Source organism: Eptesicus fuscus, chromosome 8 (assembly GCF_027574615.1).
Source record: "Eptesicus fuscus isolate TK198812 chromosome 8, DD_ASM_mEF_20220401, whole genome shotgun sequence".
Taxonomy (NCBI): Eukaryota; Metazoa; Chordata; class Mammalia; order Chiroptera; family Vespertilionidae; genus Eptesicus; species Eptesicus fuscus.
The window spans coordinates 5,259,062-5,285,254 of NC_072480.1; the positions used below are offsets into that span (position 1 = coordinate 5,259,062).

The 26,193-nt window shown below is 38.8% G+C and overlaps 1 protein-coding gene across 2 annotated transcripts in view; it reads right to left on the bottom strand.

Annotated features, from left to right (window-relative positions):
* The window catches only part of NBEA (neurobeachin), an 896,160-nt gene that overhangs the window by 669,274 nt on the left and 200,693 nt on the right, over positions 1-26,193 (bottom strand). For both annotated transcript variants that reach the window (XM_028135810.2, XM_008158996.3), the window contains exons 12-17: positions 19,257-19,409; positions 16,456-16,624; positions 10,174-10,253; positions 9,210-9,272; positions 9,022-9,119; positions 6,321-6,413 (exon numbers count right to left, since the gene is read on the bottom strand). In XM_028135810.2, coding sequence (XP_027991611.2) covers positions 6,321-6,413; positions 9,022-9,119; positions 9,210-9,272; positions 10,174-10,253; positions 16,456-16,624; positions 19,257-19,409 — 656 coding nt within the window. The remainder of the gene's footprint in view (positions 1-6,320; positions 6,414-9,021; positions 9,120-9,209; positions 9,273-10,173; positions 10,254-16,455; positions 16,625-19,256; positions 19,410-26,193) is intronic.

Genomic DNA, 26,193 nt, shown 5'->3' on the forward strand with positions numbered 1-26,193 from the left:
TTTTTTTGTCTCTATGTTAGATTTCTCACTGAGTTCATCTATTATTTCCCTAAATTCATTGAGCATACTTGTAACCAGTGTTTTCAACTCTGTATTAGGTACACTGCCTGCCTTCATTTCACTTAATTCTTTTTCTGGAGTTTTTTCTTGTTCTTTCCTTTGAGATATGTTTCTTTGTCTCCTCATTTTGGCTGCACCCCTGTGTTCATTTCTATTTATTAGAGATATCTGTTATGTCTCCCAGGCTCAGCAAAGTGGCTATATATAGGTTTCCAGTGGGGCCCAGTAGCACACTCTCCCTAATCACCTGAGCGGGTGCTCCAGAAGTGTCCCTTGTGTGGGTTATATGTGCCCTCCTGTTGTAGGTAAGCCTTGATTGTTGTTGGCACATCAGTAGGTAGAACTGACCTTCAAGCTTACTGGTTGTGAAGACTACTATAGCAGACAGGATGTTCTGTGGGTGCTGACCTGATTAGTAGGAGTCACTTTAACAAGGTTCGGTGCCAATGGAATCTGCCTTTTAGATGTGTCATTTGTGGACCTGGGTGGGCAGTGTTATTGTTTGGTAAAATGCCAGCCACCACGTGGTGTTGTTGTGGAGCCTCTGGGAGGACTCCCGTGCAATCCAATGTCCACCACCACTTGTATCCACCTTAGGGCTGCTCGGTAGGAGCTAGAAAGTGAGCTGTGTTTGGTTGTCACTTGTGCTGGTCTTGGAGGCACTTGTGAGAGGCTATGCTATGAACTGAGGCCAGCTGCCACTAGTACAGAGCTTTGGGCCCTTTGGTGGGTACCATGATGTGACCTGAGACGAGCTGCCACTTTTGCCAAGCTTGTCACTGCTTAGTTGAAGCTCTGTTCCAAGCTAAGGCTGGCTGCCATTTATGCCAGGCTTGGGACCACTTGGTGGAATCTACAATGCAAGTTGAGACCAGTTGCTATGTTGTGCCTGGCTTGGAGCTGCTTAGCAAGAGGGAGAGGGCATGGCCAGGCTAGCTGTTGCTTCTTTGGGATTTGTGGACCTTGAAAAGATTTTGGGAAAGTCTGCAGCATGAGCCCAGGCAGGCTGCTGGTATGGAAAAGCGATAGAAAAAGGTTTCGACCCAGTGTATGAGTTGTGTGGGGCCAGGTCTCAGGAAATTACCAGCACAAGGTGAACAATGTTAGCTCAGATTTGATCCCAGCTTGAGCCTGCAAGCTTGGTGGGGGGAAAGTTCAACAAAGTAATAATGCCTGCCAGCACTTCTGTCCCTGAAGAAAGCTACCCCAATCCGAGCCTCTCCAGCCTTCATGCTGAAGTTAATCAATTCAGTTCCTCCCTGTATTTATGTCCCTGGTGCTTTTCAAGCTGCTGCCTCTGAACTGAAGCTTAAAATGAGTGTTTGTGAGTGAGAGGCCACGTGTGCGCCCCTCAAAATAATCAACTTGGTCTCTAGCAGCCCTCAATCTTACTCAGATGCTATCCCTGCTGTTTTCAGTCAGATGATAATGAGGATTCCTCTTCCCAACACTGCTTGTCTGGTGTGAAGAGCTACATTTGGGGCTGGGACCACTCATTTCTCAGGTGAAAACAATGCAGCCAATATACCTCTTCTGATTCTTACCACACTGTGGGTATGTGACCTCTCTGTTCTATGTCTCCATCTCTCCTACCAGTCTCCAAGTGGCTTCTTCTTTGTCTCCTTATAGATTTTTATTTCAGTTAGTCCTCAGGTGGTTTCAGTAATGGTTGCTCTATAATATACTTGTGATTTTGATGCAGTTGTGGGAGGTGGAGGGCACAGAGATCACCTACTCTGTCATCTTGACCAGAAGTCCCCTGTAGCTTTAGAATTTGGGCATTCTGAACATGTATTTGATCCATTTCTTAGAATTCTGTTTTGAGGATAACCATAATCAGACCATCTCCCTGAAGCAACATTTTATTTTAATAGGCAAGCATATACCCAAGTTAGAGTTCTAAAATTTATATACATGTATTTTGTTTTGGAAACTTTTAAATTTTATAGAAAAGCTAAACAACAGTACAGAGTATTCCTACCTAGTAGTCACCCAACTTCTTCATAACATAGTACACATGTGAAAACTAAGAAATCAACAGAGGTATAATATTATCAACTAACATACAGATTTTGTTTATATTTCAACAGTTTTCCTTCATGTGCTTTTTCTATTCAGGATCCAATACATGATTGCACCTTTCATTTAATCCTCATATATCCTTACTAGTATACTCCTTTGATCTGTGGGAGTTTCCTGTTATTTGTTTGCCATGCCCTTCAACAGTTTTAAGGACTGGTCAAATGTTTTATAGAATGTATCTCAAAATTTGGGGCTGTATGAGGCTTTCTCTGGATTATATTAGGGTTATTTATTTTTTAGAAGAATAACATAAAGGTGAAGTATATGACTGTTGATATTACCCTTAATCAATAGTGAAAATCACTGCCAGGTTTTATTATTCTTTAAAAGAAAGCCAGTAAATGTACCCAATACTCATGAAGAGAAGACTTAAATTCCATCTTCAGGTGGGAGAATTTGTAGCATATATTATTTGGAACATACTTCTCCATTGTAATGACAGATGCCAAACCTATTTCTAGTTCAGTTAACAATTACAGTATATGATTATCTCACAACCTGTATTCCAAGCACTTCACATAAATTATATGCTATCTATTACAAAGGACCAACCCACACAGACTTCAGTTTAGCTTCATTTCTGAACCCCAGTCAGATTCTCTGTTAGACAAACAATTCCTCCATATACAACTAAGATGCTGAGTTTAGGTAGTATCTCATTTTTTAGCAGTTTTAAAAATTATTCTTTTTTGATTTTTAGGTATGTAATAAAACCACCTATAAATAACGATACCTATTTTCTCCTCCCTAATAATTGGGTGTTGTATTTGTTTCAAATCTTGAACAAGTAATGATTAGATTATTGTATGAATGCTGCCAGTATTTCACATTTATTTGATATCAACTATTTAAGATCAATATTTTATCATATATAAAGAAATGTTCTGAATTTATCAAAACTGTATGTTAAATTGTACCTATTACCTTTTGCTAACTGTTCAAATTATCACATGGCAGTATACTATAATTAACCACTTTATATCTGCTCTGACTGAGTCTAAAACCAAATGAGGAAGCACAGTGGTTTTATTCATTTATAGAACAAAAAATGAGCTTCAAGGATGTTTCCAAGACCACTAAAAAGATATATAGCTAGGTCTTCAGCTATATGTTATAATTTTTAAAGTTATTTTCTAAAACTTCTGTAATTGCAGTGTGTATTTTCTCTTTGACACAAATATTGTACAATAAATTTTAAATTTCTAAGTAGATTTTTTGGTTCCAGACTGTTATTATTTTCTAATGTTATTGCATATTAATAAGATAATCTTAATCTTTCCTGTTTTGTTTCTATGTCTTGAAATTTTTCTCTAATTTTTATATATGCTCCTTGGGCACTTAAAGTCGTAGTCCTCATTAACACGATACAGAGTTCAAACCATACTAATCAGATTTATGTTATTATTTATAGTACTTTCTCTCTACACTTGTTTTGAACCAAGATCAATAAATTAAAGTTTGTCTTAATGTTTAAACGTAGTATTTGTCTACTTCCCCTTTCATTTCTGTTTCATGAAGGTTTCACCCTTTGATAATTTAAAGTATCCCTCTTTATATTGTTTGTTGCTTTTGGTCTTTTAGATTTTTTCCAATATTAAGTCATGATTACTTCTTTTTTATCATTTGTATTTATGTGGTATACCTTTACTCATCCTTTTATTTTCAGCATTTCTCTAATTCACTTTGATTTTAGGATGTTTACTGAATATAGAACTGCAATTTTTCTCTTTAATCTTTTGAAAGCTTCACAGTTTTACTGAACTGCTTATCTTTGTAAGTATAAAGGAATCAGAGGTCCTCTATATTTTCCTAATATAAGCAATGATAATCATATTTACTCTTAATTTTCCCTCTCTTCTGTCATCAAATTTAGCCAATAAGCCTATATTTCTACTATTTCATTTGTCAGCTTACATGGATATCATTTGACTCTTTGGATCTACTCCACTTTCTATATTTCCTCAGTCATTTCCCAATTTCTTATAATCGTACCATTTCTAAATTATTATATCATATAAAAAGTAAATTCTGGTCTGCAACTCTAATTTGAACATTTGTTTTAATCTTGCTCTTACTGTTAAATTAATGCATTACTCTCCAATAGTCCTTAGCTGTAGTCTGCCTAACTGGCTGGACTTCATTTCTTGCCCCAGAAATTTCCTTAAGTATTATTCAGAAAAACACAATTACTTGTGGTTAAAAATTGTTTGTCAGCACCCTTTATGCTTCAAGTATCCTTCATCTCACATTTTCTTCATTTCAGTACCTTATGGTTGGAGCTTTACGTTACCTGTATTGAAGGTTGTTGTAGAAAAGTTAAGGCAAGACTCAATATATTTTTTCTCCTTATTTGCATACTGCAAAGTATTCTTTACTTATATTTAAATCCAATAGTATACTTTTGTGCTGATCATTCAAGAAATTTTCCCTGATAAACAGTACATATGGCAAAATCTTGTATTAGGATTTCACTAAATTACAGCTGTATATATTTGTTTAGTCCAGTGTCCAAATTTTCTTACTTGAAAATGCCATTTATGCTATTGTTGGAACTTCTGTGTTTTCTAGGTCAATAATTTTCTGTGTAATCCTTGGTATAATCTTATCAATACATATTATTTGCTGTTTCCAATTTCATCTTCTCTGTATCTTAGTATGCTTTCCACACAATTTTCCTTGACCTTCTTCTGATTTCATTTTTATTTGTGTGAAAGTTTTTTATCCTTCATTTTTTCCCCAAAGTTACGTAAGCTCGTGGTTCAATACTTCCATGTTATCCTACCATTTCTTCCAACTTCTTGAAATTCTGTTAGTAGTTGTCCTTCCTCAGAAGCAAATAATTTATTTCTTATTTTTTTAACATATGGTAAAATTTCTAATCACAATGATGTACTCGATAGCAATTTTTTCACATTTCTATATTTTTAAATGTGCTTTCTTTACAAGTTTCAAGAGATGCATCTTGGTTAGAATCTCTTATTAATATCTCCTAATTGATTTCTTTAAATAAGCAACCTTTTTCTCTTAATACTAAAGTATATATGTTTCTCACTCTCAGTAATCTATATACTGTTCCCTCATAAATAGGTAACTTTTTCCTACAATCTGGTTACACTGAATTAGTCTTTGTATCATTGCTATCTTTATTCCCCCTTACTTAAATCTTGTTTTGATACCAAAACAAAAATAATATCTTTTACCAGGATTTTGTGCAGTTTTCATTAGTGTTATCAGTAAACTCTTGGTAAATTTAAACACTAAAAAGAACTGCCAAAGTAAGGTTCTGACAGGAATCCCACTTGGCAATCCTATATAATAAAGATATAATATGCAAATGGTTATTATACCGTGAAGCATAACGACTGACCGAGTAACGACAGTATCATGGATCAGCAGGAGGGTGGGGCAGCGAGCTACAAGTGGGCGGCGGAGAGCTACAGGAGGGGGCAGGGCAGCAAGCTATGAGGGGGGGTGGAGGGAGGGGGAACTACAGGAGGGCAGGGCAGTGGACGGATACTGGAGGGCGGCAGCAAGCTACTGGCACACGGATTTGTGTGCAGGGCTACTAGTATTTCAATAAAAGCACTAATTTTGGCTGGCTCATTTGCATAGAAAATGGATTTTAAAAAAGAGTAATCATACAGTGGTCAAAACAGTGTAAAAAACTTATTGTATCAGCAGGTGACTTTTAAAGTAGCTGACTTCTGGACTTTGGGGGAAAAATATATTTTAGGACTTTTAAATCACAAAAGTGATCAATAAGGCCAATGCCAGTAAAGCCCAATGTACCAAATAATAAAATATTGAATTAGCATGTAAGCAAAGAAACAGCTCTAAGGAAATTTTAATATACATGATACAAGTAAATTTTCATTGAAATCCTATCCATATGTGCTTTACTTTATTTGATGAAATATTTTATTATATCCTCAAAATGAACAATATTTTTCAGCAAGAATATAGAAATACACTATGTTACTGAAATTGTGATATTTGTTATATAATCTATTATTAATAAATATTGTCTTATAAAATATTTTTGCAACTTTTACCATAAGAAGCTATTTTCCATTGTAAGATTATTCCAGTCAGATTGCATGTAAAATTAGATACAAAAGGAGTAAAAATACAATTTCAGTAGACATTTCTATTATTCATTATAAAAAACTTCTACTTACTTGTGACCTAAATGCTTCAGAAAGTATCCCAAAACCTTCAGAGCTTGAACCCAAATACTTTCACTTTTTGAAGCCAATAATTTGTAGATTACCCTAAAAAATATAGAAACCAATGATCTTTTAAACTTCTATAAGTATTGAAAATATAAGCACTGTATCCTTTACAATTAAACTACACATATGTAAAATATAAAATACCACTCAGGATTTCAAATTCTTAGAAAAAAAATTAGCACATTTTGTTAATTTTTATTTAAACTTGACCTACAAAAATATATTAACAAAAAACTATGTCTCACTTGTTTACATAATTACTTTAAATCTTCATAAATAAAGTTAATCTTCAAAGTCCTTTGCTTTGTCCTCTTGCCCTAAGACATTTTTCATCTATATTATTGCCATTGCACTGCCACTGCCCTAATTCATCATGCCTAACACTGATGAATATAATAATTGCTCTAATGGTCTCACTACAATTTTGTTCCTCTCCAACTCTTTTTCACAGTTGACTATATTTTACAAAATGGAAATCTGAGTAAATAAGTTCCCCATTAAAAATTCGTTAATTTTCATCAACAACAGAACAAAATCTAAATTTAGCATGCTATGGACCTTCCAAACCTGGCCAGTATTCTAGCTCTTGATCCTAAACTCATTAATTTTCTTGTGCTCTCTTTGGCTGAATTATTCCATACTCTCATTTTCCTGCAAAAAACAAATTGCTCTTCCCACTTCTTGAAATGTCTTTATTTTTTTTTAATTTATCTTTATTGTTGTAAGTATTACAGATGTAACCTTTATTCCACCCATTGAGCCCCTCACCCACACCCAGGCCTTCGATGCACTATTGTCTGTGTCCATGGGTTATGCATATATGCATACTAGAGGCCCGGTACATGGATTCGTGCAACGGTGGGGTCCCTCGGCCTGGCCTGTGGACATCCCCCAAGGGTTCCCAGATTGCGAGAGGGCACAGCCCAGGCTGAGGGACTCCACCAGTGCACAATCAGGGGTGGGAAGGGACAGCAGGAGGGCTCCAGGGTGTGTCTGGCCCATGTCGCCCAGTCCTGATTGGGGCCAATTGGGGCTGGCCAGCTGGGGAGGGACCATGGGAGGTTGGCTGAGCAGGAAGGGACTGAGGAAGGGTTCCAGGGCATGTCAGGCCCATCTAGCCCAGTCCCCATTGGCCAGACCCCAGCAACAAGCTAACCTATCGGTTGGAGTGTCTGCCCCCTGGTGGTCAGTGTGCATCATAGCTACCAGTCGAGCAGTCGAATGGTCGCTTAGGCTTTTATATATATAAGACTATTGGCCTGGTGCATGAAATTCGTGCATGGAGGCGGGGTTCCCTCAGCCTAGCCTGCACCCTCTCCAATAGGGGACCCTTGGGGGGTGTCCAACTGCCAGATTAGGCCCGATTCCACAGGTATCTGGCCTAAATGGGCAGTCGGACATCCCTCTCGCAATCTGGGACCGCTGGCTCCTAACTGCTCACCTGCCTGCCTGCCTGATCACCCCTAACTGCCTCTGCCTGCCTGCCTGCCTGATTGCACCTAACTGCCCTCCCCTGTGGGCCTGATCTCACCCACAACTACCTCTGCCTGCCTGATCACCCCTAACTGCCCTCCCCTGCCGGCCTGATCTCGCCCCCAACTGCCCTCCCCTGCCAGCCTGGTTGCCCCAACTGTCCTCCCCTGCCAACCTGATCTCGCCCAGTCTCTGTCTCTCTTTGCTTTTCTCAGCAGTCCTCCAGGCCTCCCTGCCTCCCTGTCTCCCTCTTCCTCTTTCCTGGCTGGGAGGGGGTGGGGCCAGTGGGGGCCACTCCACCCTCTGCCCGCCCTCCCTTCCATCCAGGCCTCTTCAGGCCCAGTCTGTTTTGTTCCCTCATCCTGAGAGAGGCTCTGAGAGCGAGCTGGGAGGGAGGGAAAGAAAGGGAGAAAAGGCTGTGAGCTGGTGGGCACTGTGTGTGTCTGTGCGTGTGTGCAGTTGTGAGTGAGTGTGAGTGCCGGTCCCGCCTCCCCTGTCCTCGTCACCACTGCCACAAGTCCCCACCCACCAGAGCCTGCTGTGCGTGCAGCCTGGGCATTAGGTTGAGCCTCAGGTCCTTGTGGATGTGACGGACCCATGGTTTTTATATATTAGGATAAAAGTAAAGTATAACAATATAATATGTTGAATTTGAAAACTCATTGTATATTCCTAACCTTAAAATAAGAATACATACACATGCATTTCTCGGTCGAGCCTTCGGTCGGTCGTTACAGACCCTGGGTTTTTATATATTAGGACAGTTCTTTGGTTAATCTCTTTCTGTCCCCCCTCCCCTTCCTTCTGAGATTCCACAGTCTGTTCCATGATTTTATGTCTCTTGATTTATTTTGTTCATCAGTTTATTTTTGTTCTTTAGATTCTACATATGAGTGACATCATGTGATACTTGTCTTTCTCTGTCTGGCTTATTTCTTAGAATAATACTCTCCAGTATAGTAATGATTTAATTACTCTTCTTGAGACCTGAGATCCATTTTCTGTACACCTCATCAGTTACATTTTGGAGTTTATATAGCAGCTTCCTCCATTTATTTCCTTTTAACGTGTAAGACTGCTATATTTATTCAAAAGTTCATAGAATAGGGTCCATTCTAGAAAGCACAACTGTACTCAATTAAAGTCTATTAAAATACTAATATTATACTCATACCTTATTCCATTTCTTTGATCAAATGCTGGTATCATTGAGGCAGGATGTTCTGACATTAAAGCCACTAATAACTGTAACACATCATGAATATTTTCATCCTGCATAAGAATAACCAAAATTTCTTTAGTTAAAACTATGCTATGCTTTGAATAAAATAATTAAAATAGAAGACCCAGATCATGTCCTACCTCATGCATTGTAAGTAGGTAATTTAATATACTCTGAAGTTCATCTTCTTTGACACCTCGATCCTAATGTTTAAAAACAGTATTAATTTAAATCTAAACTTAAAACTTTAATTAAAGGCATCAAAATGAGCATTTTTAAAGAAATTTTAAAAAACTTAAAAGAAGTAATGTTTTAGTTAAAATGTCCAGACACTTCCTAATCAAGAGACTATATTACGTCAGTTTAAATAAATATTTGGAAATTTGTATCTATTCTCTGAAGTTAATATTTGATTGACATTCCCTATAAAGAGTTAGTATATTTTGATCATGTTGTCGTATTAATAATCACTATTTTTAAACATGTACTCTTTCCTTAAAATAATGCAAATTACTGCCCCTGCCAGTGTGGCATAGTGGTTGACTATCGACCTATAAACCAGGAGGTGAGGTTCCATTCCTAGTCAGGGCACATACCTGGGGGCATGCAGGAGGCAGCCAATCAATGATTCTCTCTCATCATTGATGTTTCTATCGCTCCCTCTCCCTTCCATTATGAAATCAATAAAAATTTAGTAAAATTTAAAAATAATGCAAATTACTATAAAACTTCACAATATTGAGAATTTTATCTTTATTTTCCATTTCAAAAATATTAATCTTTTAAAAACCCTACTTTGATAAAATACATTAATGTAAGCCTTATTAAAAGAGGACATACACCATTTTCTGGAATAAAATATTTATTCTTGTTTCATATTCACATGTTCCTTGCTTTTGTGCTATAACTGTTAAGATAAAGAATCTCAAAGAGTATTTAACAAAAAATAAAATTCAACCAAAGTTAATACTAACATTTATAAAATTCTGAAAACAATCCATGAATTAAACAGTTTGTGCTAATTTTGATAATGATTTTAAACTATACCAAAAATTTCTTTTCACCTAATATATTGTAATTTTAAATTACATAAAATTATTTTACCTTTAGTATTAGCTGTTTCAGAAAAAGTAGCATAAATGCCCGTAGTGATACAATTTCTTTTTGTGATGGCCGTGGACCATCTGAAATAAAACAAAAAGAAAAAAAAAAAAAAGAAAAACAGGAAAAAATTTTGATAATAAGCTTAATGCAATAATGTTAGGATAGTATGGAATTATTTAATAGTTATATTTGATATAATTATATTTATTACTACTAATGCTGCATAATTAGAATTATATCAGAGAATCTAAACATTAATTTTTCAGAGTTTTAGCAATTGCAAATTATTCACTAAATGTCAGATTTGAGGGAAAGAATTACTTTTTAAAAATTACATTACTATACATGGATAAATGTATAATCATCAACTGGTCACACAGATACTTTTTCCCACTTCTATTAACTTAATAGGTTGGTTCCCTTTTCCCTCTCAAATCCAAGTTTTCCCAATACATCTTCCATCCTCAAAGTGGTCTTCATTTAAAAAACAAAGCATAGAAAAAGTGACACTGTATTGTAATTATTTCTTTGCAGATCTTTCCTTCTGTCACCTGTATGTACCAAATACATATTATAGTGGACTCTCAATAAATGCTTATGAGTCAATAAATGAAAATGACAATTACATTAAACATATATACTAATTACATAATATCCAAATTTCAAATTAATTAACTGCAAATATTTAATTACCAAAAAATGAGAATATACAATAAGCACATGTAATATATATAATATACAAAAATTAAATTATACCTTTAAGGTAGGTAGCTAGAACCATTAGAGTCCTTAAACATCAAACTTTTCTTAATGCAACCAGGATTTACATAAGTTTTAAAACTACAATCCCTTTATGTGTCATTTCTAGCATCTCTTATTTATTCAGCAAAAATTAACATGTAGATTATTATATCTCAAAGCAAATTAACATTCAAATAATCCACTCTTTTTATTCTTGAGAAAGAAATATCTTCCCTATTTTCCAAGACTGCCTTCTACATCTTTGCCCCACTTTGCCAATAGTAAAAAGTACCCTATCCTCCTATCAACACTGGTATTATGTATTCTTAAAAAAATATTTTTCACTGTGAAAAAATAGCACTTACACAAAAGATATACATGTACAACTTAATGAATTATTATAAAATGAACACCTATTGTATAACCACTATTTAGGTGAAGAAATTGAACACTGAGAGCAGCCTAGCAGGGAAACCCATTAACCAGTTGATTGCAGGGAAAGAACTGTACAAGGTGGAGAGTGAGGTCCTGATTTAGGTCATTTGCAGAGTTCTATTTCTGTTATGTAAATATTCCCAACATGACTGATTTCAAGTTCAAGGTACCAAGGGTTAAGTACCAGTTTATAAAATCCCTGAATATTTAAACACTAGAGGCCCAGTGCACGAAATTCGTGCACGGGTGTGTGTGTGTGTGTGTGTCCCTCAGTCCAGCCCTCTCCAATCAGGGACCCCTCGAGTGATTTCCAACTGCCCGTTTAGGCCCGATCCCGGTGGGCATCCCTCTCACAATCCAGGACTGCTGGCTCCCAACCCCTCACTTGCCTGCCTGCCTGATTGCCCCTAACCGCTTCTGCCTGCCAGCCTGATCACCCCTAACCATTCCCTGCCAGCCTGATCAGCACCTAACTGCTCCCTTGCCAGCCTGGTCACCCCTAACTGCCCTCCCCTGCCAGCCTGGTCGCCCGTAATTGTCCTTCCCTGCAGGCCTGGTCACCCCTAACTGCCCTCCCCTGCCAGCCCAGTCACCCCTAACTTCCCTCCCTTGCCAGCCCAATTGCCCCAATTGCCCTCTCCTGCTGGCCCAATTGCCCCTAACTGCCCTCCCCTGCAGGCCTGGTCGCCCGTAACTGTCCATCCCTGCAGACCTGGTCACCCCCAACTCCCCTCCCCTGCAGACCTGGTCCCCCCCAATTACCCACCCTTGAAGGCCTGGGTCCCCCCCAACTGTACTCCCCTGCAGGCCTGGTTGCCCCCAAATGCCCTCCTCTGCAGGCCCGGTCACCCTAACTGCCCTCCCCTGCAGGCCTGATCACCCCCAACTGCCCTGCCTTGCTGGTCTGGTCCCTCCCAACTGCCCTCCCCTGCCAGCCATCTTGTGGTGGCCATCTTGTGTCCACATGGGGGTGGCCATCTTTGACCATATGGGGGCAGCCATCTTGTGTGTTGGAGTGATGGTCAATTTGCATATTACCTCTTTATTATATAGGATTGCCTGGGGCACCAGAAATACAGAATCCTCACCCTACCTCTGATATTTCCTATTCCATCCCAGTAGAGTATACCAATATCTTAGTAAAATTATATTAGTTTTATTTATAAATTTGCCATTATTTAATGAAGTTGGACAAGTTTTATATTACCTTAATACATGAATATTTTTGTTAGGAGGAGGGTAATAATAGTGCTTATGTCATAGAATATTTTATGAGAATTAAATAGATCAACATATGTAAAGACATTAGAATAGTTCCTGGTCCATTTTAATTGTAAGTAGTCAGTAAATGTTATATGTAATGATTTACTACTGTCATACATTACACAATGTAAAGAGCAGGTTGCATAGAAATATATAGGTATGTATAAATTTTGTGTATGTGAATAATAAGAACTAATTTTACAAAATGAAATACAAATAAATTTATCTTACAAATATAAAACTGAATGACAAAACAAATAATAATACTATTTATGTAAAACACAGAAGCAAAGCAATCCTTCAGGAATACATACATAAATAACAAAAGAGTCAAGCATAGTAAAAACTAAAACTTACTCAAGTAAAGTAAAAGCACAATAAACATAAAATTAAAGATGGGGAAATCTCTGGACTGGAGAGGGGAGGAAGGTGTGTGCACCTTCAAACAGGTTTATAATAATGTTCTATTTCTTAAGCTTAGTGTTACTTATATAAGGTTCATTTTATTTATTTACTTTTTTTTTGAGGGGTAAAGGTCTACCTTTATTTTTTTTTAATTATGTCTGTTAAGGTTCATTTTATATTTACACATATAATACCACTTTGTGTTTATCTACACTAATAAAAGAGAAAGATGCAAATTGACCGTACCTTCATGACACCCACCAGCCAATCACGAGTGAGTATGCAAATTAACCCAACAAAGATGGCGGGTTAATTTGCATACACAGGCACCGAACAGCCGGGGGCGGGACACTTGCGTCATCCCCATGGCAACGACACAGGCATTCTGCACCACCCCAGCCACTCTGGGCATCTGGGCAGTATGTGAAGGCAGAAAGGTGGCTCCAGGCTTCAGCAAAGGCGGAAAGGCGGCTCTGGGCCAAAGTGAAGGCAGTGCCAGCAGCCAGGGGAAGGAAGGCCAATTCTTGCACGAATCTTCGTGCATCAGGCCTTGGCCTGGCACCGCCCCCTCACCTGCTCCACCATCCCACCTGCAGGGCAATCTATCAGGCCAGGCCGCCACCTGTCTCCCTCAGTGCCTGGGAGCCAGGTGGTGGCCCCATCCCCACCACCACTGCTGGTCGGCGTCTGCAGGGCGATCGGCATGGCAATGGGGCCTCCATTTGCACCAGCCTTGGCCTGGTGCCACCCACTCACCTGCTTCACCATCTCGCCAAGGTTCCACTTTCATCAGGGCCCATAAGGCCCACAGCGCCTACACTGCCGCCTGCTGCCAGTGCCGTGCCGCCGCCTGGTGGTCAGTGCACGTCATAGCAAGCGGTTGAACTCCTGTTCTCCCAGTCGAACAACCACCCAAGGGGAGCAATTTACATATTAGGCTTTTATTATATAGGATATATATATGTGGTTTTTTCCCTCTCCTCTCTTTTCCGTGGCCAGAGCCAGCAGGGCCTAAGAGTCCAGAAGATAGCAGAGGCCAAGGAGACACCAGAGGATGGCATGGACCAGGAGGTAACACCTTTAGGGCAAAGTGAAAAAACAATAGAGGCCAGTGGTATGCAATGGCAAAGAAACAATGGAGGTCAAGGAGGCAATAAGGATCATCCACAGTTAAAGTTGTGGAGATTCAGAGCCAAGTGGCATGTCAATGCTGAGAAGGTGATGGCGTAGGTGTCAGAACACTGGTTTCATAATGTAGAATATGCAAATATCCTATATAACAAAAGGGCAATATGCAAATTGACCCAGACGGCGGAACAACTGGTCGCTATAATGCACAATGACCACCAGGGGGGCAGACGCTCAACACAGGAGCTGCCTCCTGGTGATCAGTGCACTCCCACAGGGGGAGCTCCGCTCATCCACAAGCCGGGCTGATGGCTGTGAGCGCAGCAGCGGTGGCGGGAGCCTCTCCCACCTCTGCAGCAGCACTAAGGATGTCGGACTGCGGCTTAGGCCCGCTTCCCGCTGTCAGAAGGATGTCTGATTGCCAGCTTAGGCCAGATCCCCCAGGGAGTGTGCCTAAGCTGGCAGGTGGACATCCCCCAAGGGCTCCCAGGCTACCAGAGGGATGTCTGACTGCCAGCTTAGGCCTGTTCCCCCATGGAGGGGGCCTAAGCTGGCAGTTGGACATCCCCTGAGGGCTCCTGGGCTGTAAGAGGGTGCAGAATGGGCTGAGGGACTCCCCCCACCCCGAATGCACGAATTTTCATGCACTGGGCCTCTAACATAAATATATTAAAGATACTGGGAGTAAGATTTCTCACTATTAAAGGAAGAAAGCTGAAATGTTTGAGGTTATATTGAACCACATAGTTTTGAGCTGAGATTGAAGGTATGAACTCACAGTTTTTAATATAGGTAGATCAGTTTAGACGAATGCATGTATTTATATTTCTGCATCCTTTTCACTAAAAATGCCCAGAAGCCAATGACACCCAAAGGAGAATAAATACAACAAGCACATTTAACACCAAAATTCTGGTTTCTAAAAACTGTATTTACCAAAACAATTTATTTGAAGCAGAAATAAGTATGTGTGAATATATGGTTTTCCTAAGTAAAGAAAACTCAGTAGTGTTTAAGAACAAGTGCTCTAAGTCAGATAAACATGATTCAAATTTTAGTTCTGTAACTTTCCCCCCAATCTACAAAATGTGAGTGATATTAATAAAATAGTTATATTTAGATATAGTACTATATGCATGTGTAAATATGTATATAGAATATATTACATATAAACTATTTTAAAATTAACATGTAAAAAGCTTAGCATAGATTCCAACTCATTGTGAATATTCAGTAGACTTTAGGCATCACTGAGTTTTAAAAAAATAGAAAAAGACATAAAGATAGAATACTATATCTGAGTGTAAATGTCACAATTTTTAAAGTACCATCAATAAAAGACATAAAAGCAAGCTGATAAATGAGTATTAAAATAGTGAAGTGCTATTTTGCCCTATCAAAAAATTTTTATAAAATGATGAATTTGTGCATATGCTGAGAAAAGCACTCTAACATACTACTGGTGAAATTGTAAATTGGTATAATATTTCTGAATAAAACTGACAATATTTATTATGAGACCTTTTCTCAGAAATTCTAAACAAATCAAAGGTAGAGGTAAGTAATGATGTACAATCAAATCAATCACTTAATTATCTGTAGATTTGATTATTTATAGAATCAAAACTTTAGAAATAGGTAAATGGCATATCATCTTATGCAGAGCTAAGAAAACAAAAATATGCAAAAATCAAGAAAACCTTAATTCTTTAAGAGTTTAAATATTTCTCGGATTTATTCAATGAGAAACAGTGGATACACCAAACTTGTAATAGTTAATTCCTGAGGTTTGGGTTATGAATAATTTTTCTTATATATTATTATATTTTCTATGATAAGTATGTATTTTTATATAATTAGAAAATAACTTTCAGTATATTTTAAACAACCCAATGCAGTGAATAATTAGCTTCTTCTATACTTGTAAGAAACTATGAAGTCGGGAAACAAATATATAGAAAGTAAACAATTTCAAAATGTTAAAAGAACTATCAGAATTCATGGTATCATGACCAATATCATTCATATGTTTTTAATATTATGAATATATTTCCTTAATCACAATAAGTATATAGTATATAAGATAGAATATTATTTATACTACCTGTTCTTTTTGCAAAAATAGTTTAATATTGCAGAACTATAAACTTCTTGACCAAAAAAACATATCTCAATATAGCAGTTTACTATATAAGAAAGACAAAAGTTGAGTGATATTTTCATAACCAAGCATATCTGTTAATTATAACAGTACTCAGAATATAGACCAATCATAGTACAGTGTAAGGTACAAATAAAGATTATACTTACCTAATCCTTTAGGTGTAATGCCACTACTGTCAGCAGGATTAATGACCCAGTAGTAATATTTTAATGTGTGCATTAGCTGTAACACTGTTCCTACTCTGCGTATGGTGGTATAAATGGTAGCAGTTCCAATAAATTCAGCAGACAAATAAGTGTATAGAGAAAGCTGAACCTAATTCACAAAATATTAACAGACCATTAAAATAAATTTTTAAAGTTTCAAGTGTTTATATTATACACATGCACTCTATTCTAACTTAAATGAAAATTAGTAAAGGCCTAGCAAGTAGCATATGAGGTTAAAAATAAATATTTTTTAAATATTATTTATATTAAAAAACGATCAGCAATAAACAGAATGTAATGCCATTTATTTTAATAAAGGTAACGCAATAGCTATTAAACATGAAATAATTTTAAATAAATCAGTAATTCCATTGAAAGTATCTGAAAGGATTATCAAATTGTTTAAAAAGTCAATTAGATGAAAGCCTAAATCAAAGTATGATTCAGCAGCTCAAAGAGCACAGAATATCACATAGTTATGTCATATTTGCAAACAATATATAGTATTGTCATATATCTTAAAAGTTTGATGTAACTTCAAAATATCGTAACCCATTGCCACTATGAGAAGTCTAACCATGTCAACAGAGAAAAGATAAGTCAAACACCTTGTTGAAATAGTGAACAAACTTCATGGTTGAGATTAGCACTATAATGAACATAATAAACTGTAATAATTAAAGTCAGAATTTAAAGATGATGTACAAAAAGTTATGTGAAAGATTTGAAAATTGCATAAGGCAGCTCAAAATCATAAAATATGTCCCTGATTATTGATTGATTAACAGTAGACTGTAATAGGGCTAAGTGCAGGTATGCAAAATATTAAAAGGTTTATGTTGATATCTAGAAAAAATGTCTTGTGTATATATTTATTTTAAAACAAATTATATTTACATAACAAATTCTATATTTACAATACAAGCAATTTTCTAATCACAGGATCATAATTATCATAATACAGTTAGTTATCTATTATTTTCTCTCTTTAGTCTTCTAATAATTAGCGTACCAAATTCTCTTTTTTGGAAAAATATAAATCACAGCTAATGACATCAGAATACAGTTATATCACGCTTAATTTTTAACTGTAGTTTCACTTATTTAAATATTTACATATTTAATATTTTGATTTTTGATGCAGCTTAATACAATTGCTTCATATTGAGTACAAGATAAGCTGAAAATTCCAAATGTGTTCTACTGGATAGTTTAGATCCACTAATTATCCTATCTAATAAGGAGGGAATATGCTAATTGACCACCACGCCCTCACAAAGATGGTGGTGCCCAGAGCCAATAAGGAATATGCTAATTGACTGCCATGCCCTCAAAGATGGCAGTGCCCATAGCCACAAGATGGCGACGCCCAGTCCCTTCAGCCCTGCCGGGGCAGCAGGCACACAGCATGGCCAGACCTGGCCCCAGGCGGGACTGGCCGCTCCACACACCTGCCTCCAGAGTCCCCCAGTCCCCTCAGCCCCCCAGCTGCCCAGGGCCGGCCTGAGGAGCAGGCAAGCCTCAGATGTGGGCTGCCCAGCCGCCCAGGGCTGGCCTGAGGGACAACCAAATGACTAAACAAGCAGGCTGCGTGGGGTGACCAGGCTGGCTGGGGGATAGTGAGGGATGACCAAACGACTGAATAGCAGACTGCGTGGGGCAACCAGGCTGGCAGGGGAGTTAGTGAGGGACGACCAAACGACTGAACAGCACGCTGCGTGAGGCGACCAGGCCAGTGGGGGTGGGGGGGCGTGAGGGGCAACCAGGCTGGCAGGAGGGACATTTGGGGGCAACCAATCCAGCAGGGGTGGCTGTTGGGGGTGACCAGGCCAGCAGGGGGGAAATTTGGGGCGACAAGGCTGGCAGGGGGGGGCAGTAAGATGTCACCAGGCCAGTGGGAGGGGGGGCAGTTGGGGGTGACCAGGCCGGCGGGGGCAGGAGGTGCAGTTGGGGGCAACCAGGCCAGCAGGGGGGGGCAGTTGGGGGCAATTAGGCTGGCGGGGGGAAGGGGGCAGTGAGGGGTGACTAGGCCAGCGGAGGGAGAGAAGTGGGGGTGACCAGGCCGGCGGGGGGGGGGGGCCCAGTTAGGGGTGATCAGGCCGGCACACAGAGGCAGTGAGGGGCGATGAGGTCAGCAGAGGGGGGGGGAGGCAGTTAGGGGTGATCAGGCAGGCAGGCAGGTGAGCGATTAGGAGCCAGAGGTCTAGGATTGTGAGCGGGACATCCCCCGAGGGGTCACAGATTGGAGAGGATGCAGGTTGGGCTCAGGGAACCCCCCATGCATGAATTTCATGCACCGCGCCTCTAGTCCTATACAATAAAAGGCTAATATGCAAATCAATGAACTGCAGAACAACCAGTAGCTATGACACGCACTGACCACCATGGGGCAGACGCTCAATGCAGGAGCTGCCTCTTGGTGGTCAGTGCGCTCCCACAGGGGGAGCGCCACTCAGCCAGAAGCTAGGCTCACGGCTGGCGAGCGCAGTGGCAGTGGTGGGAGCCTCTCCCGTCTCTGCGGCAGTGCTAAAAATGTCCAACTGCTGGCTTAGGCACCCTCTCCATGGGGAGCGGGCCTAAGCCGTCAGTTGGACATCCCCCGAGGGCTCCCGGATGGCAAGAGGGCTCAGGCTGGGCTGAGGGACCACCGCCCCCCCGAGTGCACGAATTTCATGCACTAGGCCTCTAGTTACTTATAACATTACAATAAAATAAAATAAATGAGAATAAATGTATACCTTTGCAGGTGTATGTATCCAGATGGCTGGGTTGAATAAAATGTGATCACAAAGCTGCTTCAGCAAAGGTGCTCCATGAGATAAACCATCAAGGTATTTTGCAAAGGATAAAAATTGCTCTAGGACAGCTCTAGTTATATGAACTCGTGAGGACTGAAGAAAGAAAACAGAAATTCAAACTAAAACTATGCAGAATACCAAAGTATAAAATTGTTGACTTAACATAAACACATACTAATTTTTCATATGCTATCCCTAATACTTTAAATATAAACTTAAAAAAACTTTACATTTCTTTTGATAGATATTTAAATTTTAATTTCATTTAGAAACTTAGAATTTTAAGATAATTCTCTGAATGATAGTTTGTTATCTGAAGCTCTTTCTAGGATAACAGCAGATACTAGTAAATATCTGTTTAAAAAATGCCACTTTACTCAGGCTAAAGAAATAAAATATGTTATGAATAATAAATTGTTTTATTCCTTTTTTTTTAGAAATTGATGGGGGGAAAATTAAAAAAAAAACACAATTTAAAAAATGAACTCATAATACATATACATACCAAAAAAAGTTATTAGTAAAGAGAAGTGCTTTTGCTATATCCAACCCACAGGGATAATAAACTGATGCTACCATTCTACTGAAACCTTTCTTCAAAAAGTTACAAATGAGTTGCACCTTGCACAGCATAAAATTTTCTGACCTATCCATAATGTTTGCTTGAAAATACTGTCCTCCTTTGGCATTCACAAGGCTCAGATCACTCCTAAGAGTCCTTTACTTATAAGATGGAAACTGCTGAAGATTATTTATTTGGAACTTTCTTCTGAATAAATACACTCTCCCTAGATATTTTAGGCTTCCACAGCTTCATATAACAAATCTCTATGCTGAGGTCTCCCATCAAGAATTTTCAACTGCCATCACCAATACATAACCTGTAACAAATGGTATTTAGGTAAATGATAGACCTTCCAAAATTCAAATCAAACCTTAAAGCTTCACTGTCCAACAGAGTAGCCACTAATCATATCTAATTACTAAGCCCTTGAAATGTGTCTAAAGTGAAATGTGCTGTAATTATGTACATCCTGGATTTTGAAGGGTTAGAATGAAGAAATAATGCAAAATACCAATTACTCTTTTTCATATTGATTATATGTTGAAGTGGAAATATTATGGGTATACTAGATTAAATAAAATATATTATTAAAGTTAATTTCACCAGTTACGTTCTACTGGAAAATTTTATGCATATCAAACTTGTATTATAGTTTAATTGAAAATGCTACCCTAGAGTATAATTTCAGTAGAAAATATTATAGAGGAAAAGGTATTCAAAAAAGCTAATAACAAAAACTCAAATGTCAAAAAATGTATCTACCTACACAAATTACTTCTTCCTCATCTAGTAATCATGTTCGTAGTATCACCAGCCTCCCCAAGGTAGTAGAATCACCTATCACACTACCCTAAAGCACAGTTCATATTATACCTTTATCTCTATTATCCACTGATTAAAGTCAAACTATCAGTATAGGATTATTAAGGTATAATATTACTTATACTCATCATGCTCGTAACAACTCAATAAATTTTATTTAAGCATGCATGCATTTTCATACTTCTACATAAGAAATCTACAAACTCAGATGATTACAATATGCATGTAGTCAACAACAATATATCATCAGGGTAGTAGACAATGAAGAGTAGTGAAGAGAAAAAGATGGGGGCCGACAGGACAGCAGGGAGGGGGAGAGTGTGAGTAACTAAAGGAGTGAGAGGAGCGTGTGTGGACATTTGTGGTGTGTTTGTGGGGGAGTGAGGGATAGTTAGATATCACAGGAGTCCGGGGGACTGACAGACCGGACTCTCCTAGGCGGGGAGTCCCTGATACTGCTGTGGGCACTCCAACGCCAGCGCTGCTTTAGCGGGGAGCCTAGGCCATCTTGAAGAGGGGAGCAATGGAGGCCAAAAGTGCATGCATACCTACACCCAGATGAGCCTCCAACACCACCACCAGACATGTACAGTGAGCCACTTGCCAGCCCATAACCAATGTGGAACGACCACTGTGCCCAGCAGTGAGCAGCGTGGTACAGCTACAGAGGTTCTAGACGTCTGCAGTGAGTATACACCAGACAGACCTTCCAAGCTGCACCTCCTCGCAAAAGCCCAAACTCATTGTCCCAGGAGCCCATGCTTCGGGTCCGTGCTATAAGTGCAAGCCAGGGATACCCCTCGCCGAGCTCCATCCCTGGTTCCAGTACAGAGCCAAAGACCAGTGCACCCCAGCACAGACAGTAATCAGTAGGTGTGTGCTCAGCCCCCGACACAGATACAGCTATCATCTGGGGCATGCCTTCCCTAGCCCACGTCAGATCTGCTGGTGCAACCTGGTGTGCCCAGCCACAGGTCCCAGAACCACAATGTATGTGTGCTGCAAGTGGGTCCTAGGGCACCATCCTGCATTGGGTGCTGGGCCGCACAGTGAATTGCATACCAGAGGGCCCTGGGCCATCACAGGGAGTCACACACCGGAGGAACTGTGCATGGCCACTGCCGCCCCCGAGAATCTTAAGTGGACAACTGAGGGACCAGAACCGTGGGAAAAAGGGTTACAATTAAGAGCAGAGACAATACTGGTGTGAAACTCAGGCAGACCCAAACTTTGGCTACGGAGTCAGAGATCACTGAACCACTAGGAGCTTCAACCCCTCAACCCCAAGCAGTGAGCCCAGGGCAAGAAAGAGACAGCAAAAATGGGGAGAAAAATAATATCCAAAGGAAAGAAATGGATGAATAACCAGAAAAGGAACTAAATGAAACAGAGGCAAGAAATATGTCAGAGAAAGATTCAGCATAAGGGTCCTAAAGTTGCTAAACCAGCTGAATGAGAAAATCAACATATGTAAGAATCAAGAGGAAATGAAGAATGATATAGCTACAATAAAAAAACACAATGGAAAGGTTTCAACAGTAGACTAGAAGAAGTGGAGGACCAAATCAGTAAGCTAGAAAACAGGGTAGAAAAATACACCCCATCTGAACAGCAATTGGAAAAAGAAATTGGAAAGCAGGAGAGCTTAAGAAACTTATGGAACAACATGAAACAAAGTAACACCTGTATAATAGGGGTGTGAGAAGGACAAGACGAGAAACAAGGATTTAAAAACCTATTTGAAGAAATAATGACAGAAAACTTCCCTGATTTGCGGAAAAAAAAGTCAGATAAGTACACAGAGTCCCAAATAAATTGAACCAAAAAAGACCCACATGAAGAAACATAATTACTATGGAAATATTTAACAACAAAGAGAGAATCTTAAGGGCTGCAAGATAGAGAGAGAGAGAGAGTTACCTACAAGGGATCTCTCATTAGATTATCAAATGCTTTCTCAACAGAAACACATCAGGCCAGAAGGGAATTGAGGAAGTATACAAAGTGATGCAAAGCAAGGGACAGAATTCAAGAACACTATACAACAATACTAAAGGGTTCAATACAACAAGAGGATATAACTCTGGTAAATATATATGTACCCAATGCAAGAGCACCCAAATACATAAAAAAAACAACCTTCTGGAAGATATCAAGGGAGAGATCAAAAGCAATCAAATAATAGTAGGGTATTTTAATACCCTATTGACATCACTTGATAAATCTCCTAGAAAAAAAATCAACAAAGAAACAGCAATCCTAAACAACTCACTAGATCAGATGGACTTAAATGACATCTTAATAACATTTCACCCAAAAGCTACAGAATATAAATTCTTCTCAAGTGTACATGGTACATTTTCAAAGATAGACCACATATTAGGATACAGGCTAAGTCTCTACAAATTCTAGAAGACTGAAATCATATAAAGCATCCTCTCAGATCACAATGGCATTAAATTAGAAATCAACTACAATAAAAAAAATACAAAAGATCAATGAAACCAAGTTCTTTGGTTCTTTGAAGGGGTAAACGAGATTGATGAACTGGTTTAATTAGCATATTACCCTTTTATTAGTATAGATACTATTGACCTGGCAGCCAATTATTTAAAAAGAAAACAGTATAGCCCTAGCCAGTTTGGCTCAGTGGGTAGAGCATTGGCCTGCAGACTGAAGGGTCTCAGGTTCAATTCCCATAAAAGGCACATGCCTGGGTTGCAGACTTGATGTCCAGTAAGGGGCATGCAGTAGGCAACCAATCAATGATTCTCTCTCATCACTGATGTTTCTAGCTCTCTCTCCCTCTCCCTTCCTATCTCCAAAATCAATAAAAACCAATATACATTTTAAATAAAAATAAATAACAGTATAAAGAATAATCTGAGAAAGCATATTCTTTTTAGGTAATCAAAGAAGCATGTAAGTACATTTCATTTATTCAACAAATATTTGTTGTCAGTCACTCTTTTAGGTGCCGAGGATACAGCAATAAAGTGAGGAAAAAAAGATATTGTCCCTGCTTTCATGAATTTAAAAACTACATTCCAGTGAAAGGAGCTAAAAAATAAATATTTTTAAAAATATATCAGAATTGCCGAAACCGGTTTGGCTCAGTGGATAGAGCGTCAGCCTGTGGACTGAAAGGTCCCAGGTTCGATTCCGGTCAAGGGCATGTACCTTGGTTGCGGGCACATCCCCAGTAGGGGGTGTGCAAGAGGCAGCTGGTTGATGTTTCTCTCTCATCTATGTTTCTAACTCTCTATCCCTCTCTCTTCCTCACTGTAATAAATCAATAAAATATATTTAAAAAAAAAAAAAGAAAAAAATATATATATCAGAATAGTGCTATAAAAATTAGCCTGGTAGACAGATACTGATGGTCAGGGAAGGGTTACTATTCTATTTAGAGTAATCATGGTGTCATTCATATTTTGGCAAAATAAAACAAAATACATTAAAAGTTTTTTATGAAACAGTCCAAATGTGATGAATATCAAGGCCTCTCATGTGACTGCAAAAGAAAAGGCAAAAAGGAGAATGTTAAAGATATGTTATCAGAAGTAAGAAATTTGTGAATTTACTATAAACAGGATAGACTTGTAAGATCTGGCAAATTTTACTCTGAATGCAAGTGAAAAATGGACTGTGAGTAACCAATGGTGAAAGATGGCAATGTGAACTAAGATAATATCAATGTACTAGAGACCCAGCACGTGAAATTCTAGCATGAGTAGGGTCCCTAGGCCTGGCCTGCGATCAGGGCCAATCTTCCCCAGGTGCCAGCAGCTGGCCCCGCCCCGCTGACGCTGACGCCAGTCGCCCTGTGTTTGGGGCAACTAGCAGGGTGATCGGGGCCCCGCTCGCTCACACCCACCTTGGCCTGGCGCTGCCTGCATCTGCCGCCACCCTCCCCTGGTTCCCCATCGGGCGATCAGAGCCTGCAGCAGCTGGGGGGAGGGACCAAGAGGTTGGCCATCAGCTCCTGTTTTGAGCGTCTGCCCCCTGGTGGTCAGTGCACATCACAGTGACCAGTTGTTCAGCCGTTGGTCGATTTGCATATTACGCTTTTATATATATAGAATATAGAAAGGTGCAGAATAATAAGTATAAAGTAGTTATTGTTTCGGGATATATTTTGATACTAAGCAATACAATTTGCTGATAGTACGAATTTACTGTGTGAAAAAGTAGAGTCAAAAAGGATTAACATTGGCCTAGCCCCGTGGTTGGCAAACTGCGGCTCGCAAGCCACATGCGGCTCTTTGGCCCCTTGAGTGTGGCTCTTCCACAAAATACCACAGCCTGGGCAAGTCTATTTTGAAGAAGTGGCGTTAGAATAAGTTTAAGTTTAAAAAATTTGGTTCTCAAAAGAAATTTCAATCGTTGTACTGTTGATATTTGGCTTTGCTGACCACTGCCCTAGCCAGTTTGGCTCAGTGGATAGAGCATCAGCCTACAGACTGAATGGTCCCAAGTCTGATTCCGGTTAAGGACAAATGCCCAGTTTGCAGGCTCAATGCCCAGTAGGGGGCATGCAGAAGGCAGCCAATCATTGATTCTCTCTCATCATTGATGTCTCTATCTCTCCCTCTCTCCTCTGCTCTGAAATCAGTAACAATAAAAATAAAAAATACATTTAAAAAGAAAATGCTCTTAAAAAAAAGGATTAACATTTTTGGTCTGAAGTACTTGTTGAATGCTGTTATTGTTAACTAAGAGAAGACTGAAGGATTAAAGGTTAGAGAGGAAAATAAAAAGTAAGTTTGGCTAATTTCTATTTATGAAGCTTATTAGACATCCATCTGGAGCTGTATATGAGAGATTAGCAGTCAAAGAAAAGATTGTGGTTTGAGATATATATTTGAGAATATGTAGTATTTACAGGACAATAAAAGTTAAGGGAATGATAAACTCAATTAAATGTAAACAGAAAAGTAAAAAGGTTTCCAGGATTAGATAACAAGATAGTACAGTCTTTAGAATTTAGAAACAAGGGGAGGAACTACAAAGAGAGAATAAAAAAAGCCCAAGGAGGTAAGAAGAAACAAAGAATACTGTCACAAAATACAATTGAAGAAAGCATTTCAAGGAAAGAATGTTAAACTGAAATATTATTAAAAGGTCAAGTAAGATGTAGACTGAGAATCATAAAGAAAGAACATGAAGCCTATGGGTGACACATAGCCATTTTAAGGGAAGTAAAGAGATGAAAACTGGTTGGAATGAGAATGAATTTAAGGCTAGACAGGATTCCAGGAATATAAGAATGGTTTCACATTTGAAAATCAATATAATTCACTAAACTAATAAAAAAAATGTAGGAACATTATAACTATCTCAAATAATGCAGAAAAGGCACTTGATAAAATTCAATACCTGTTTTTGATAAAGAAAACTCTTAGCAAACTTGAAATAGTTTCTTAACTTGATTTAAAGAATCAACAAAATGTAATTTATAGCCTACTAATCTTACTTAGTGGAAAATTA